General features: G+C 34.8%; 1 protein-coding gene across 2 annotated transcripts in view; it reads left to right on the forward strand.

Moving 5' to 3' along the window:
• Positions 1-18,121, forward strand: part of PCDH9 (protocadherin 9) — a 670,823-nt gene extending 652,702 nt beyond the window's left edge. For both annotated transcript variants that reach the window (XM_062566919.1, XM_062566920.1), the window contains one exon: positions 17,616-18,121. In XM_062566919.1, the coding sequence (XP_062422903.1) occupies positions 17,616-17,989 (374 nt within the window). In that variant the 3' untranslated portion in view covers positions 17,990-18,121. The remainder of the gene's footprint in view (positions 1-17,615) is intronic.
• The last annotated feature ends 733 nt before the right edge of the window (positions 18,122-18,854 follow it).

Below are 18,854 nucleotides of genomic sequence, written 5' to 3' on the forward strand. Positions count from 1 at the left end.
AAAAATCAGATTGTAAAAATAGTGCTGTTATTCTTCATATTGACAAGTATTTCTTTGTACCTATTTCTCTGCACTCTCCAAATTCTATCATCAGTCATTAACTGTAGACAACCTAATAGGAGATTATTTTTTTATTATTTGAAATTTTGAAAACTTTCTTTCTCTTTATGGCTACTACTGCTGCTAAAATATTTATATGTTTGATTTTAAATAAATAAGACCTTTATGTTTCTCTAAATCAATATGTAGAAAAAAAATCTCTCCAGGAATTCTGGATGAACACCAAATGAATGCTACTAGCCTTACTTACACTGAAAAGGGACTTTCCTTGTGGAGATATGCAAGCTTTGGCTGAAATATGAGAAAGATTCTGACGGTGGTTCTAGAGGAAATTAGGAGTAACTCAGCTGAAGTCAATTGATAATAAGATTCAAAATCAGCCTTTGCACATATGAAACAAGTACATATCTTATCAGAAGGGTTACTGTGTAATAACAGAAATGTATTGCAATGAATTTTTCACTAAAATATTTCCTTGATAGCTATCGTGAAAGAGAAGAAAGGAAATTTAAAAGGATGTATCATGTATCAGAGGGCAATGAACATCGTAGAATTTTTTGTTGTTGTTGTTGCAGCAATTGTTTACTTGAATCATGAGACAAGCGAAACAGCTTGTGCCAAAGACAAAAACATATCCTGAACATATTCTCTTATTCAAAGAGGAAAGGATGCCCCTCTTCTGAAAACAGCACTGCTGTTATGATTTATCATAGAAGATTTTACAGGAGTGCTATCTTTCAGTGGCACTTTGCTTTGGGGAGATATCAAATAGCCCTTTCTGAAAATAAATTGATTTGTGAGCTTTGCTGTCTATTCTTGGTTTCCTCATTCAACAGTCTCCAGAAGAAGCTTAAGTACTTACAAGGCTTCCATTGCCGGGGTACTGGAGAGCCGTGGAATCTGAAACCCACTGCATTAGCCTGTGAGATGTGCAAATTTTACTATCCTCCTTTTATAGATGAGCAATAAAGACACAGGCAAGCAAGGTGACACACTTAAGGTCATACACGTTGTCTTTGATCCAGCAGATATTTTCAAAAGTCTGTCTTTCGTTGCTTCACTTGTAGAAGGTAAGGATCCCACACGTACTTCTGAGCTAGGCACTTTGGGTAATTTAGTAGTCAGCGGGGAGACGTAGATACTTTCAGGGCACAATTCATCTCATCCTGAAGTAAAACCTAAAGGAATTCAGATGAATCACACTGTAAAAGAGCCTGTTTAAAGAGTCTGGATGATTAGCTGAAAGGTATTCTTCATTACAAATGCCAGTATTTCATCAGATCAATCCTACTTGTAGTGCTTTCTTTTATAGATGAGATTTTTTTAAAAGTATGTGAACCTTTACAGCATTCATAGTGAAAAATCTCACCTTCTTGCTCAGGATCCTTAATATTGCATTTTCTGTCCTGAAGGGATTACGACTCCTCTTTTTGTATCTTATATCAGAAACAGTAGATTGTGACTAGAGTTTCACCACTGTCTTTGAATTCTCTCCTTGAATCAACCTACTGGTTCTATTAACATATATTTGAGCTAAACTAAAATAATTTCCTATGTGGCACTTTATCACATGCTTTACTGAAGTCCAGACAGATGAGACTTACTCAATATCCTTTGTTTCTAAAAATAAAGTAACGTACAACAGTAAGTTACTAGCATTATCTACCATTCTTAAAATTGATGCTACAGTTCTTCCTGTTATTCAGTTATCACTGTATTTTTTTTCTTTTTAATTCTCTTCTAATTCCATCAAATCGATTCTTATAGATTTGTGGTTACATTGCTACTTCTTCTTTCCTCCAAGTTTTACTGCACATTTGTGACACACCAGTGAGGTGGTACGGTCTCAGTTTTCCTGCATTTATAAAATTGGTTGTTGCTGAATTTGATTTATCCTGTGATTAATCATGTTTGTTCTATCTGAATTATCACTGAAGCAAGTACTTTCCCAATACACAAAAGCTATCATAAACCAAGCTCCTCAAGTATGAACAGTGAAAGTAAGGTACTTTGCAACGCGGTAAACATGTAGTTTAAGCAAATATTTCTAGTCGATGCTGTAATTTGCTGCAGGTGATGCTGAGGTGGGCAATTGTGCAGACCAGTGCTTCTCAACCTTACTTATATCAGCCCTGTCCACATGGAGCTCTTGCTATCTCCAGCTTTTAGTGTAGAAGTAGGATCCCAAAGGTTTGCTTAGTAAACTAACCCAACAAATACACTGAAGATGCATAATCATTAGGGCAAAGAGTATTTTTAATGTTATGGTGGTCTGGAAAGAGAGCACTGAGGAAGGGATAGACAAGCCGAGAGTGAACAGATTACTCAAACATTTGTATGTCATTCCTGTGCTCTTTGACAACATGAGTATATAAATTGACAGAGTGTAAAATTCCTTTGAAAGTCAGACTACTGAGAGTTTGCAAAGTGATTACTTGAAATTCTGAAATAGATTAATTAACAGAGGAAAAAAATCACAGTGCTTAATTTAAAAAAATCATATTCAAGGCACCTTCCAGGTGTTTTCAATGCTTTTTCTTCTCTCCACAGGAGGGAACAACATTTTCCATTTTAATCTATAATACTGTTAGTGCTTTATACTTGAATAGGGGACAAAAGCAGTTTATGATGTAATTTATCTTTTCAAACTCAAGATTTATTTTTTGAAAAGTTCATCATCTCACCTTGCCCTCTACAAGGCCATTTGCATTGATGCAATTTTCAGCTTTATGCAGTCAATAATTATTTTTCAGTTTTGTTGGCCTGGACCCCACCCTACAGATCCAGCGTTGGTATTTATTCAATTGAATTTAATTCTACAGAAATCCATTCTGCTATGGTGACATAGATCTGCAATGCTCTGGAAGTGAACGATGTTCCTGATATTTTTATGAAAATCTATTCTATTCCTATGTCACAATGAGGCATTATGAAAAAAAAAGGGCATTATAAACCCCAAAAATCTTAACTAGGGAAATTGTAGTGAAACTTTTCAGTATATATTTTGAGAGCATGTGAAAACCTTGTTATAGGGGGAGTTCTGTTCTATCTCAATGAAATCCATTCACAATTAACAGAGCGAGGTAAGAAAAAATGAATTACTTTAATGTGCTTTTTCTGTATGTAAAAATATCAATGATTTGATACAGTAATCAGTTTTAAAGAAATAATTAACTGTGTAAAGGAGGGTTTCCTAATCTCAGTGTACATTTTCAGAGATCAGGGTGATGAAGTGTTACAGAAAAGTCAATGGTAAAATATAGCTCCAGAATCAAACACTAAATTTAGATATCTGCAGTGAAGGTGTATACAAGGGAGTTAGATGCCATGATTTCTCCTTATAGTTAATAGTAATCTAATCAGTACAGCCAATGATGTAATAAGCGCTCTTCAAATTCACCTGAGTACTTTTGGTCCACGGAAAAACTCTGTATTGTACTGACTAGACCAAAAGGATTGACAGGATCTCTGTGGAGAGATGTTGGAAAATGCATGTACTTGTAGTTCCCATGTCTACAGTGTACTTTGTGGACATCTAAATTTTGAATCTGAAGCTGAAGGTCATTCCTACCCTGGCTCCTATGTAATACTTAATCACCTTCATCTATTAAGTTGCAAATATACAGTAGGAAACATTCACTTTGCATAATCTGTTTAGATGTCTGACTCTAGAGTTGAATTCTAAGGCACAACGAATCTTACTTTAATTATGACTCTGTATTTAAATAATATTAAGGTTTATACTTAAGTGAAGTATAAAATGAAGCCCTTCGTTCACTGTAAGTGAAATCATATCAATGATAAAAGTGTGTAAGAGAAGGGCTCTTATTCAGGCAGCTGAGAAGATGGTGGCAATAAACAGGTTTATGGAGAATAAACAGGGATGTTGATGAGACCCAAGCTGGAAATGCATCAAAAAGAGAAAAAGCAGAATTATGTATAGACAAGTCAGAAAAAGCAGTCTCTTGTAAAGAGAGAGCTGGTAAAGGAAGAATTGGTGTGTTATACCGGGAAGCTAAACGCTAAAGGAATGACCTGTAGTTCACAAGAGAATTGATCTGTTTCTCCCAGTGCATCCCTTCCTAAAGCAGACTTGCCAGTGAAATCTGTCTGGTGTTCTACAGAGCCAGAAGACGCAGCCATACATCCAGTGAAGGCCGTAGCAAAACTCCTATCTGTTCCAAAGGAGAGAGGTATGGGTCCAGGGAGTCTGTGGGGAAACAGCTGCCTGTGTCATCCTACAGAATAAGCGGCCCTGGGATCCTTCTGTTTGCCTACCAACAAAGTATTCCGACACCTCGGATGATAGCTGCATTGTGCTCTTCAGCGGTTGTCATTGTTTCTGAATAATTTGCAGCCTCTGAAGTTACCGCTTAATAGATTAACTCACTTGATACAAGGGTAATAATCTTCTTAAATGTGACTGCTAATTCCCTCATAACTACAATTTTATAATAGATCCTCTTCTAAAGCTAAATTGTCAGCACAAAGCCGTGTATTACGGGATGGGGTTGCAGGGAAAGGCTACACATTCGAAGTGTCAGTGATCCTTTTCATCATCCTTCAATTCAGATCAGCCACTGAACCCAAGCACGGGACAAAGGTATTAACAGAACAATAATTCTTAAGTGTTTTGACAAGGCATTTTGTAAATGAGAATTAACATCTGTACTGCGGTTTCTGTCAAGGAGGTGAAACAGTGAAGATGTTAAGTGAACTAAAACCTGGCAACTAAAATTCATTTACTTTTCATTATTTAGTAAAACAGCTACATGTTTTTCGTTTTCTTTTCTTTTTTCCTTTTTTAATGTGAGAACCAAGCTATATGATTTCATGTTGTTAAACTGAGTTGCTTCACAGTATTTCAATTCTCCAACAAGTTCAGCAAGCACAAATCTGTTCATATCGTTTATTATTTTCAGAAACCAGAATGTGATAAGCATGCAACATTCCTTATTAAGTGTTTGCCCAAAATTATGTTATGCATTGATTTTTTTGTATTACAATATGGCAAATAAAACCAGTGAATTCAGAAATATGAAATTACTATTTACTTCTATGTCTCAGACTGGAACAAAAAAATATCCAATTAAACTGCCAAATATTCACAGGTCTCATTTTACAGAAATTGTCAAATTTTTATAGGATAGAAAAAGGAATATAAATTTCTAAACAATCTCTAATAACAATGAAGTGAATTCCAACGAGGTTAGCAGGTCTTAAATTATGTCCTTTGAAATAATATAAAAAAACAGAGGCTTAAAGAAAGCAAAACAACAGTTTGTCTTCATATAGTCCAACCCAGAATTAAAAATTACTTTACACATGAGCTGAGTTTCTTAAACTGCCAAATGATTTTCTGATTACTTGAGAAATCAAGCTGTATACAAGCATGAACCTCTTACATGTGTATATGTTCCTGATCTGTACTCATAGTACTGATCCTTCTTTTAGCTTTGCTCTCAATCCATTTTGATCCATGCAAACTCAATCATGTTTGTTAATACTGCTTAAAAAGTGCTTAAAAAGTTAGGCACCTGAAGATGCCAGTGCAGATATTTCTGTAAGTGTTAGAAGAAATCTACCATTTGTGCACTTCGTGCATTAACTTTAAGACAAACTTTTCACTGTATATGTAAATTTAGATGCAAGTGGCTTGTCTTCTGCCCTCTCTTGCATGAATAAATGTAATAAATAAAAATCATATGTAAAAGTTTCATAAGGTTTTGCTGAGTTATTTGGTTAAATGGAAAGTAGACCAAGAAACTCTTCAGCCTCCAGTAAATATGCGATAACTTGTGAAATATATTTTTACATGAAATATGGTTTTATTTCCTCTTTTTTAACAAATCTATTTAGTACCATAGAGGGTTTTTTCTTCAGTCTTCCAGCTAAGATGTGAAACTCTGGAAGTATAGCTCTTGCCAAGAATTATTATAGGACTGTATGACTAACCAAAATTATTTGGAAAATGGTGCATGCTGAGCTGATATTGCTTCCATACTAATTTGCAGCACATTAAATGATACAAGACTGAATGTAGCATAGATTCTTTTTCAAGCATGGTTTAAAATAAATGAGTGTTTTGACTTAGGAAAATTGTTTAATGGGAATATTACTATAAACTATATAAGCTCATTAAGAGACATATGAAAATCTCTTGTAAAGAAATTTTGTAAGTGAATATAGTATTAAACAAAATGAAGGAACTGTTGCATGAGTGTGACTCAGCCTTAATGGAGGAAAGCCAGTCTTCTTCATGAAATAAACCTTCATTTGTGACAATTCTCTTGGGATTAAACAGAATTTTCCAAAATTAAGTAAATCAGAGTTATATGAGCAGAATTAGGAAATGGTTCCTTTGTTTCTGGATTAATTTAAAGGCATCTCTGACAGCTCTGATCTGTGAAATTTAAGAAACGTACATTTGGTGTAAAACAGAAAACAAAATCAATATAATCAAACTTTTTAGTCACCTAATTTAGGCACTTTCTTCTATTATTTACTTTAGTTATTCAGACTCATGTGGTTTAAGTTAGGGGAATGAGACCCTAGTTTAAGGTTCTAATTCTGCAAAGAGAAATGTGCTTCAAAAGATGCTTTCAAGTCAGTTAAGCTACTTCTTTACATAATATCCCTAACATATAATGTATCTGTCACAAATTTGCAACAAACTCAGTTTTACCAACATTTGATTTTAGTCTTAATTGTAGTAAAGGAAAGAAGGAAAGCAGGGAAGTAATAAGGATTCCTTAAAAAAAGAGACATTCAACTTAATGATTTGTTTAGATAGCTGTAATTAACCTAATCACAGAATGAACTTCATGTTTCTATGCAACAATAGTCTTAACTGTGTTTGTCAATTAGCAGTACTTTTTTTAGACACTGGTTTATATATCTTCATTTTTGCTTTGCTGTGAAACAAATTGCTCTCTGGAGTAGATTTGTGACTTTTTGATACTGTTTCTTTTTTTCCATTTTTCCTTAATTCCTTCAAGTAAGCATTTTTTCCTCCTTTTTTATTCAGAAATCATGGGAAAAAAATGTGTTTTTTTGGCACTTGCTACTATATAGAGGTTAATCTACTGCTAAGAAAATAATATTTAGGAAATAGTACTGAATGTTTACAAATATAGCTAAGTGATAGAATTTAAGCTAAATCCACAGTGATTATTCCTGATGGCAGCTTTATGTTATAAATTTGCCAAAGTTCCCCAAATTAGTAACTTGGGACTTCTGTCCCAAGATTAAAAAATCATAGTTATTACTTTTGTAGAGAAACAAACTGACAACCCCAGCTAAGATTTCCTCATAAAAAGATTTGTTTGATTTTAAAAAAGGCAATACAAGAAAGCAGAAAAGTGCTGAAATCCGGGGTCTGATTCCTGGAAGTCTGGGAAGGTTGTATAGTGGTAGGACAATGAAGCAAGCTGTGTGGCTGTGATAAAATAACCTTTCTCATATATATTAGTTTTAATGAAGAATGTCACTATTTGAAATTAAATATGAATATAACTTTTGCTGAGATTCCTATCCTGCTACTACTTCTAGAGCTTGTTTGAAAGAAAACAGTTTTATGACATTTTAAAACATGCTCCCTCGCTTTTAAGAAAGTTAATTTTTTTTAGAATAAAATACTTCCAATCAAAAAAATCCTTATAATAGGTTAAAGAGGTCCTCCTTCTTAAGTTATCAAACATATATTAGACCAATAGCTGAGTATTATCATATTCCCTCAATTTGTTATTTTATCATTATTTTAAGATTGCAGGAAAAATTGAGATATAATCAAAGGAGATGAGTATTAACTAGCAACACTACTAAAACTTCTAAATACTCAGCTTGGATTTCAATAACCCCCTACATAAACTGAGACTGTCCTGGTGATAAGTGCTTCAAACATAACATATGAATTTATGGATCAGTATATGTTTTTTCTAATTTAAAACTCATCTAGATTTGTGCTACAGTAAATAACAAAGACACTATTTTTAATCTCAGGACATCATATTGAATCATTTTGACTTTTTGCAGTTTTTTATTTTCCAAGCTTTTAACTGTATGACCTCCTACTTTCCATACTTCTGGAAACCTCAGAAATGTCAGTCCTCTTTCTCTTATAGATAGCAATTTTTCTAAGTCCTCTACCTATTGCAAAGCTGGAAAGCTAAAAGTATTTATTTGGGTATATTAATAGCTGACATCCTCCAATAAGTCTCTTACAAACTTCACAAAATCTTCCTTCCTGAGTATACTTGAAATGCATTGCCATTTGGCCTCTCTGAATAGTATAGCTGTGTACTTGTTTATTCAGTGATTGCTGGAACCATTTTGTTTATAATGGAAAACCCTTTTTAAGAGCATTTTAAGATATCAGGCTCTAACAGCCTCTAGAAGCAACAATGATGTAGACTGATCCCATCTATTTTAAACACTCAGAGCTAAATGGGTAATTGCTATGGATTCTTGTTTTATCAAGTGATTCAAGTCTTAAGAAAGCTGAACCACACTATGGAAATTCTTCGCTCTTCACTGATAATAGAAGGAGGTTAGGATATCTGGATAACCAACCTGGGCACAGTGTTAAGTAAGTTGCTCATTTTGTGAGCGATTCCATTCATCTTTACTTTTCCTGCTGTGCATGAGTTAATGGTGAGGCATAAAGTAGCTATAAAAAAACTTTACAAAACTGTACTACACTGAAATAAGTATTTTTCAACTCTCTCAGTGGCAGTAGTTTCATAGTATTCTGCCAAATTTTCTCACATTGAGCACTACTTTTTCTCATATGCATCCTGTAGAAATAAGGCACCAAAATTTTGTTTTATGAGAAACAGTTGACAGGATCTTTCAAAATTATAGTTGTTATTTTTTACTAGTAGCAGATTTATGTTTAGGTTATATTAATAGGTTAGAAAATGTGACCAGATCAGAAGTAGTGTTGTCTCGGCAGCAATTCAACAAAATATTTTGGTGGAGTATCATAAATATTTAGGTGTGAGAGAAAAAAATATAGTAAATGATTGTGACCATAGGGTGCTTTATAAATATTTTATTCTCACTGTCCATCATCACATTTTGTGAATAAGGTCTTTTTTAGGTACAAAATAAAGCACCTGAACTCAATAAAGAAAAAAAGATTTATGCTAGAAATGAATATTAATCCAAATACTTTAACACTGACTGTGCTTTGGTCTCATTAAGTGATCCAATCAAATTTAGAAGGTTCATTTGAATCCTGTATGGAATTTTTGTTTTGTTAGTTTGTCCCCCTAAAATTAAATGTATTGCAGGAAAAAAATGCTAATTTCGAGGAAACAGGATTACATGAGGTAGCATTCACTGTGGCAGTAGCTTCAGGAGACAAGAAAATAGATGATTTCAATGCCATGCTGAAGATTGGTGCAAATTTATAAAGACATGCTGTCTATCCTTAGTATGCCGTAAAATCTGTCTAAATAACAATATCCTCACAGATAGAGAATCTGCTGTTCTGGATGCCCATATATTATTGTGTTTGGACTGTCTCCATTTGCAAATGTTGACTTTTATCTGTGACCAAAGAATGAAATCTGTATGAGAGATGTATACAACATTTAATCTTTATTTATTTGTTAACAAAAGGCTTTTGTCAAATCCTGTTTGCACTTCTTTTCTCCCTCTCTCCCCTGAAGGTGACTGTGTCGCATCCAAAGTGTGACACTTAAACTCAGAATGCAAATTACAGATGTTTTTGTTTTGTTTTGTTTTGTTTTGTTTTAATGACAGGATGCATTAAACTAGAATAACAATTCCAGATATTACTTTGCATCTTCTGTATTTCCAACAGGTATGCTACAGTTGGCTAAGTCTGTTAGTGAAAGTTTACGCAGCGCACACTTTTATATTCATATTTGCTGATACATAGCTTCTTAAGATGAGAAAGGACCACCAGATTGTCTAGTGACCCTGCTTTTATAATACAAGGTATAAAATTTCACCCAGTTACATCCTGGAAAAAAAGGCAGCATAGAGATCTGATCATAGTCTATGCACAGTCCGTGATAAATAACACAGAAACAGATTTTTATGACTAGTAAGGATCACTGATCCATTCAGATGAGAGGTGTTCAATAGGCAGCTCAACATCATTCCAGACCATCAATGTTTTGGAAGAGAAGTTCCTGAGAAGCTCCAGCAAGAGGAGCTATCACCAGAGAGTAGAAACTCACTTACTCTGAAGTGTTTGTGATAGTTAAGTCGAAAATAAATGCAGTACTTAGTAATTTCTGTCATAAAAGAGCTAGAACCAAAACACAAATGTAATAACATACAGCTGAGCTAAATTAAAGGGCGTGTTCAGATGTATGGGGCAGGGAGATGTGAAGAAAGCCTGTTCATAAACTGAATGTCCATTTCCAGATACGCTGATTTGCAAGCTGTCATGGGATTATTAGCACACTAAGTTAACAAAACTGCTAAAATGCTATATATTTTCTCTAGATGTATTTACTTAGGCACAGCAGCATGCAAACTTGTCTCATGACACCTGCTCTACAACTAGCTGGAAGGTCAATAAGTCAGTCTGTTTGTTCACATTTGGAGAAAAGGCCACAAAATTAATTCCAATATGTAGGTAAACAGGTCTAGAAAACAAATGGCTTTAAAATCTAAAAACTTGTGTAAAGTGAATCCCATGTCTTGGGAGCTGTCAGGCATTGGAAGATGTCTTTTTTGGAAGGCACAGGAAACTAAAAATTTTTCTAGGCTGCCAGTGCTTCAAAGTATAGACTCTATGATACATCACTATTTCCTGCAAACATGCATAGATAGGTTCATATTTTTACATGAATGCACAAAAAATAATTGGAAACGGGCACAGAAAGCCAGGCCAGATAAAAATAACATACTGACAGCAGAGCCGCTACTAAGGGAGATGTAATTTGCAAATGGTAATTAGTTGGTTATTAGTTTATAAATTAATGGTTATTGATTTTCTAGGAAGGAAAGTAGGGGGAAAAAATGTAATGATCTAAGCACCAGCCCTTTGCATTGTAGCTTTTGGAGTGGAACAGTTATAGGTGAATATATCTTGAGACAGGAAATACAGAATCTTTTCTAGTGATGGACCTGCTCTTGACAGCTATGTTTTCCAAAGTAGATTAGTAATTCCAGGGGATGTGGAATTACTGGAATTCCACAGTATATGGATGTGAGAACCACAGGGATGTGAGAAACCACAGTATAGTCTTTGTGGGAGGGAGTGCACAACTGTTTCTTATTTATCAGAAATGTTCTCATTACCAAGATCAAGGTTGATCCCCTGATTCCCTCACTGGGAAGAAGAGGGAAGTGGAGCTGAGACTCTTGCAACTTCTGGGAATGTTCTGACCACAAGTGACTTCTGCACAGTGTTTGAAACATAAAGCAGACATCCTTTCTCTAAATAGCCTCTGGGTTAAAACTGGCTTGGGAGGAAGAGGGGGAGAAGCATACCATGCTGTTGTATTGTTCAAAGCTACAACCTGCTTACGTATGTTAGTTGTGTTCTTAAAATCCCAACCTTATTGAGGTAATCAAGGTATGAAGGGAGAGGAGCACTTACTTTCTTAAATCTGATTAGGTTTAGGCATGAAGCAGCTCAGCCATCAGAAGACTGAGGCAATTCTGTGCAGAAGCAGAACTTCAAGTAATTGAATAACCTTCTATTTCAAAATTGAGCTGCCCATGGAGTCAAAGAAGCAGTCACACATGATTTTTAGAATTATAGTTTGGATCGTAGTCACCTACATTTCTGTGGAACCCATTTGGGTCACTTAAGTACTTCATAGAATTGGATAGAAAATCTTATTCTGCCAGGTTTCCCTGTCTTGACAGAAAATGTTTTAGTGGATGAATTTCTGCTTTCTGGGAGCTTCTCTAAGTAATACAGATATAGACTAACCTTATAGTATTTATTTAGTGCAATGAAAAAGAAGCTCGGGCCAAGGCAGGGAAAAGAAATTAGCAGCTGTTGCTTGATCTGAGCCTGAGTACAGATGATGCAACTCCAGGACAAGAAGAAAGAAGCAGCAGATAACAATGTGGAGGAGATAAGCCTACCAAAACTGGTAACAACAGTGGTAGGGATCAGGGAATCTTGGAATGAGGTGATCTGGGGGGAGGCTATGATTTTAACAGCACAGCCAGGAGGAATAACCATGCAGTAAGCCACTAAAACTATTTTTGGTAGTCACTGAAGAACATTTCTGTTTAATTAATAATACCTAGAAAAAAGTATCCAGCACAGCATGTTTGTAGATTTGTACTTTCAGATATTTTTAACACACTAGAAATAAATAACAGGTTTTCTCATTTATTTGACTGGTATTTAAGAGGGGAAAAAAAAAAAAGTTAAAAGTCCAAATAATTTATTTATTATAAACTCTTTTCCAGTTTTTATATTTATTAAATACAGTAATTGCAAAACCTTCAGGAAATGCACTGATGTCATTTCAATTCCAATATATGTGGAGAAGGTTGTAAAAACACATAGTGTCTTCAGAAAAGGTCATTTAGTAAAGTAGCCCATGAAAGCTTTAAAAAAGCTTTCTGTATTTGAGGTTAAATAGAGCTGAAAATGTTGTTGCTGTTGTGGTTTTCTTTCTTTTTCTTTTTTTTTCTTTTTAAGAAGCAATATGAAAATTTAAATAAATATGATTGTCTGAAAAACAGCTATGGCGATGTTCAAATCCACTATACTTAATGTTACTGCCTTCAGGCAAAGAGTGCCAATTCATTTCTGAGACCAAAGAGTCTCCCAGAGTGGAATTTGTCTTGTGGTCTTAACTCTTTCAGAGTTAAGAAATGAGTTTTCTGGTCTTAAGCAAGAGTTTTAAAGAAGCAGATTGATAAGTAGCTGGTCAACACACCAGAAGCTAGTTGCTAATTGCAGCAGTAAGTTAATCAATGAAATAACAGTTTAGCTTCTGGGTATAATAAAAAGAGATAAAAGACCACACAGAAATTCCATGATTAGGCTATGACCAGCTCTTGAGTGGCATGCATTATTTTCCTTCCTATACCTGTCCGCTTTTGAGGAGGCAAGCCATGCATCTGCTTGACAGCTATTAACAGAATAGAATAACAACAAAAAAGCATTTTTGAGGAAGATCCGATATAAATATTTACAAAGACAATTTAAGGGAGTGTTTGTTATGCACTTTTGTGTTTGCTTTCAAAACATTTAACTCCAGAGACAGATGGCTTGTACAGTTTTATCAGCACTTGTGTCATTATGTATTCAAGCAGCCAAGACTGATAACCAGCCGCATGTATTACGGATTGTTCAGAGAACAAATACTTTGAAAAAACGTATCAATAAAGTACTTCAGAGTGGAAAAACTTGCTACAGAAATTTCAGTGACATTTTTATGAAGAGAAAGGAAACAAATTAATGCAATTATAAAATTAAAGCAGCAGGAACAGGTTTTTAAGTGTTGTCATTGTATGTGGTAATGAAACAACTTTAGAAAATTGGGTAAAAGCTATTGTTCAGCAGTGTGGAGGAGAAAGATAATTACCATTAAGTCAACATGATTTCTCAGTATAAAACAGCCAGTTCTCCAGTGCAAGTTACCCCCAGAAGATCTCTCTCCCATCATACTGCTCATGACCACTTCACTTTATGCAAGAATAATAGCAGAAGTAATAAGGAGTCTCTCAGAAAAGAATAAACTGTCTATACTTGAAAACATAGTTACACAAGATGGGAGCTGAAGAAAATCATATTGCTGAAAGACATTATCTTTTTCTTGATGTGTTCTTTTTTTTTTTTCTTTTTTTTTTTAAATCTGTTTCTCATTTTTTTTTCCCCTGAATCTCACAATATGGCATTTGTATAGTCCCCTGAATCACCATCTCCATTATTAATAGTACTATTTACAAAAAATGTTATACTTCTGTCTAAACTCTTTAACTGGAGAACTTGTGTGATGGGCATCCGACTCATTATGAATGAAGCTGCCTTTCCCCAGAATCAGTAAGCAATATCATTTCCTGTAGTACTTCAACATTAAAATATATTATTTTAACTATCTGTATTTCAAACAAAAATTGCAGATTTATTTTTCTTTTGTGATGGCTTAAAGCAAAAGTGATTAATATTTTTTAAACATCTGTTAGGCGAAGCCCTGCAAGCGTTTTGTCAAGTTAAACCTCACAAGTAAATCTTATCTATGTCTTACAAACTGGAAAGCATGAGTCACAGTGCTTGAAAATATGCATACTAATTTGAGTAGGAGACTGAACATATTCTCAGGTCATAAATTGGACATAAATTTCGTTCTTGTATTTTTATATACAGGCATACCTAGAGGAGCATGCAGATGTAGGCCATATCCCACAGCTATTTGGATGGTTATACAGCTAAAGAGACTGTCCTACAGGGCTTCCTATAGGATTCCCAGGCCTTTCCTAAGAGCAAAGGGCCTCATTCTGTCTGTAGGTGTTACTTGGTGTGACCTGTGGCCATCTGCCCTCTACAGAGGCTGCCATAGTCCTGCCTTTGGTTAAAATCACCAGACGGGGAAGGCTGACTGGGTGATAATGTAGTATCCATGTAATAATTCATTTTTGAAGGCTAAGTGGAATAGTAATATTTTGTTAAAAAGAAAAAAAAAAAGAAAAAGAAAAAGAAACTCTTCCTTTTGATGAGTCACCTCAACTCTGTCATCCTATTACCACTCTGCACTGTCCACAGTAATAGATATCTGAATAGTCCAGTGTTCTCCAGAAAGTCTGTCAACTTAAAGATGGCTAAAGTAGTCAATACTTAAAATCCATTCTCATCTTAACAGCATTAACTCTTCAGAATTGTTATTAAGGAAGGTGAAACACATGAAGTAAAACTTCCAAAGAAGAGTTTGACATGTAGCTTATAGGGCCACATGTATATTTTCTCCTAAGAAGAGACAGCATATTATTCATGTAATTTTAAAATGGAAATAACTGTCTTATGTCTTGAAATTTATTTTATTTAACTAAATAGAAAATGTAACTTAGCCTCTTCAGAACTGTAGTACTGAAGGCTCTCCTGTAACCTTTTTTTTTTCCACTGCAAATTGGAAGCACGAAGTGCATGCACTGTATTTCCTGAAATGTGTCATTCTGTGGTAAAGGGTTTTCTTTGTGTATTGAAAGTTTTAATCCCTGCCAAACCTTTCCTCCTTGGTCAGCAAGATAATATTGTATTGTGTGAGCAGGCAGGTTGGAAATAGTTCTGCCACTTCTCACTTTCTTCCTCTGAAAATGTGAAAAAAACTAATTAAAATTAAATTTCTGTTGTCAGCAGAAAAAAAAATAATCAGCTTTTAACCTACAGATTAACCTTTGGAAATGTTAACAATATACTGGGAGTAGTTCCTTTACTTACTATTGCGTTTCTGTACTAAGTCCCTGCCTCACTTTGATTATAGCTTCACATTAGGGGATTCAGAGGAGAGCTTTTATAGAAAAAGAATATCTCTCTTCTAGGGAATTATCACAGTTCTCATTCTAGAATCAAGGTTCTTGGGTCTCCTTGAAATCTTTGGTAAGCTTCTACTTTGCAGTTACTTTTATCCTTCCTAATGGTTCAGGCTTAATTATTTCATCTTGTATTGACCTAAATAGAAAGTTGCATTGATTCCATACATTTTTTATGTTCTAGCTGACAGCAATAGGATTCTTGCTTATATAGGACTTTCAGAAGCAACTTTTATTATGGTTTGTTGTATTCTGTCACATCAACTGTTTACGGTATATTCTCCAGATATTCACAAAAGGAGCTCCTCAGAAATTTCACAAAGAATGCATAAGAACAGAGTAAATTAAATTTTAAAATGTAGAAATATATTGACTATATTTTCTATAGGTATTTGTAAAAGCAATAAATTTAAATTCTGTAGAACTTGCTGCAGCAAGCTGTCATGTGGCAGTTAAAAAGAGTGGGAAAAAAGAATAGCAGTTTCCATAAAATTAATTGGGATAATTTCATTATTCAGAAAAAGATCTATTACTAAGAGTAATGTATTGAATATTCATGGAGTACAAGAGAATGAAATATTCTTTGGCATTGTAACACAGAAATCTTTGCTAGAGTGTCCTCCATTATCATTTAGAGTCTCAATTATATTATTATAAGGATACACTTTTTTGCTGACACTCCATTGACATTTTTCTTCTGATTAGTATTACATTTTAGAATGCTTCACTATTCATGCCTATCTGCTAAACTTCCTTCTCAAAAATCAATCTATAATTTCCTTCCTGTCACTGGGTTGTTTAATCAAGGAAAAATGTCTCCTTAACTCTGAATGTCTGCAGCAATAGCCAGCTGATTTGCTCTAAAGTAAAGAAAAGGCCTCTCAAAGTTCTCACTTGAACTCACCATACATTTTGAAAAGAATTGTGACAAAGCATATCTCAGATATTGAGAAATATCTAACAAGGATGGTTTACCCACCTTTTTGCTCGCTTGTCCTTCCTAATAAATCCAATCTGATCAGATGAACAAGTTCAGTTGTTGAGAAATATAGTAAGACTGAGAAGAATTTAGTGCTGCTGAAGACATGGGTGACCTGTCTGCTGAGCTGTCTTGATTGCAAGACGCCTGCAGCTGGCCAGCTGTGTTCTCAGGAGTGTGCAAAAATGATGTGGATTTTTACTATGCATAGTACATCAGCAGACTTCATTTTTGTCTGCTGTGGTCTCATACTCCTGACTTACAAAGAATTACAAAAATAGTTCTTTATCAAGCAAAAGATTTATATAAGCCTCCTTTTTTATTTATTTTTATTTACCCTTTCATCTTTACAGTTGCTTGTCAGTTTTAAGATGTATGGTAATGGCTGGAAGAATTACAGTTTTTATTGCTTCCTGTTGCAATACTCTGAAGTGTTTCATGAATTTCATGCTAAATCCAGTAGAGATTAACTTCTCTCCTACTTGTTGGATCACTTCACACTATTCAGAGTTTATAAAATAGTAGAAACCAGTGTTCTGAGAATTCATTTGGGCAAATACATTTTCAGATAGTATTAATGTTTCTCATATTGGAGTAGGCTGGCAGTTCACCAAGACTGTATGAGTATAAAGTGAGAGTAAAGCAGTGCAGAATACATCCAGACTATATGTACCTTGACATTTTTTCTCTACCTAGCTCTATTTTCTTTCTGAAAAAAGGAGCTAAACTTATTCATAGTATGATCTGAAGTGATAATTTAGGACTAACTGAACTATCTTTCCGTATTTCGCAAAGTATGTAGGTAGTGCATATGCAGAGACTATGTGCACAGAGGATAGTATATGCCCTACAAAGCAAGCACTCTAACAGAAGGAAAATGCACCTAGGACTTACCATTTGCATGAGTGTTTTTTGAAAAAGAGAGTATTTTTTTGCAGAATCTTTGTTACTTTTCTCCTTTTCTCGATCTTAACAAACATGAGTATTTGCAAGTTTTATATCAATATCGCAAGCTAACTTTTTTTCTCTCCCACTTTCTTCTCTCTCTCTCTCTCTTTTTTTTTTTTTCTTTTTTCTTTTTCCCCCTCTATAGATGGACCTCTTGGGCCAAGAGGATTAGCTGAAGCTACAGAGATGTGTACTCAAGAATGCCTGGTTTTGGGTCACTCAGATAACTGTTGGATGCCTCCCAGCTTGGGTCCATACCAACAGCCAAAGTCGCCTCTCTCCACCTTTGCACCTCAGAAAGAATGGGTTAAGAAGGACAAACTAGTTAATGGACACACATTGACAAGAACCTGGAAAGAAGATAGCAACAGAAACCAGTTCAGTGACCGAAAGCAGTATGGTTCCAGTGAGGGCCACTTCAACACTGGCAATCACATGACTGACATTCCTTTGGCCAACTTGAAGTCTTATAAACAGGCCGCGGGAGCTGTTGAGAGTCCAAAGGAGCACCAGCTATAAGAAATGGTTTGGACCATTACTTTGGACCAGTGACTTTAGCCTACTTAGACTTGTTAATATTGTGTGTGTGTCAGAGCTTTATGTACTGGGTAGACCTCTAGAACTATGCTTCACCTAGCAGAGATATGCATATCCTTGTGTTAGCACCGTGGAAGGTATGATGTCCTGCAACACGAAAGAGTGTTTCTACTAGTTGTGTGGTTTTGTTAAATAGACATGATTAAACTCTGCAGAGATCTCTCCAGTTTGCAAATATCCTTTTTTTGTTTGTTTGATTGTTTGTTTTGACCCTGGACTGCTGCTATGAACAATAGAAGATGCATTTGGAGAGTGAGAGAGCAAGAAAGTTCAGTGGATTACAATGATTGGAAAGCATATCCAGTTATAGAATTGTGCTTTTGTTGTCGTTGATCTATGCTGGGACCGTTATACTTGACATCATATTGCAAACAAAAACTGAAACTATAAATATTAAACCTATTGTGCTATTAACAACGTTAGTGGACACTTGTATCAGTGTTCAAATACTTGTAAATAGAAACAATTATTACTTACAAATTTTGTGTACTTATAACGTTCACTTGAAAAGATACTGTAGGATATTTATGTGTTTCACAGTTGCTTTTTTCTTTCTTTCATTTGCTTCCGGTTTTGCTTTTCTTTTCAGTGATGGTGTTTCTGTGTTAGTAGTCTGTCTGACACACAATGTTCCAAGGAACTCAAAACACTTTTCTTATAAAGGAAAAAAGGATGGGATGGGAGGGAATGTTAGTTGTAGAAAGAGAGAGAAAAAAAAAGAGGACTTTTCTTTCTATGTAGCAGTAAAAGATGCTAGCATTCAGTTAGACTTTTTTTTTTTTTTTTT

This window comes from Rhea pennata, chromosome 1, assembly GCF_028389875.1.
Source record: "Rhea pennata isolate bPtePen1 chromosome 1, bPtePen1.pri, whole genome shotgun sequence".
Lineage (NCBI taxonomy): Eukaryota > Metazoa > Chordata > Aves > Rheiformes > Rheidae > Rhea > Rhea pennata.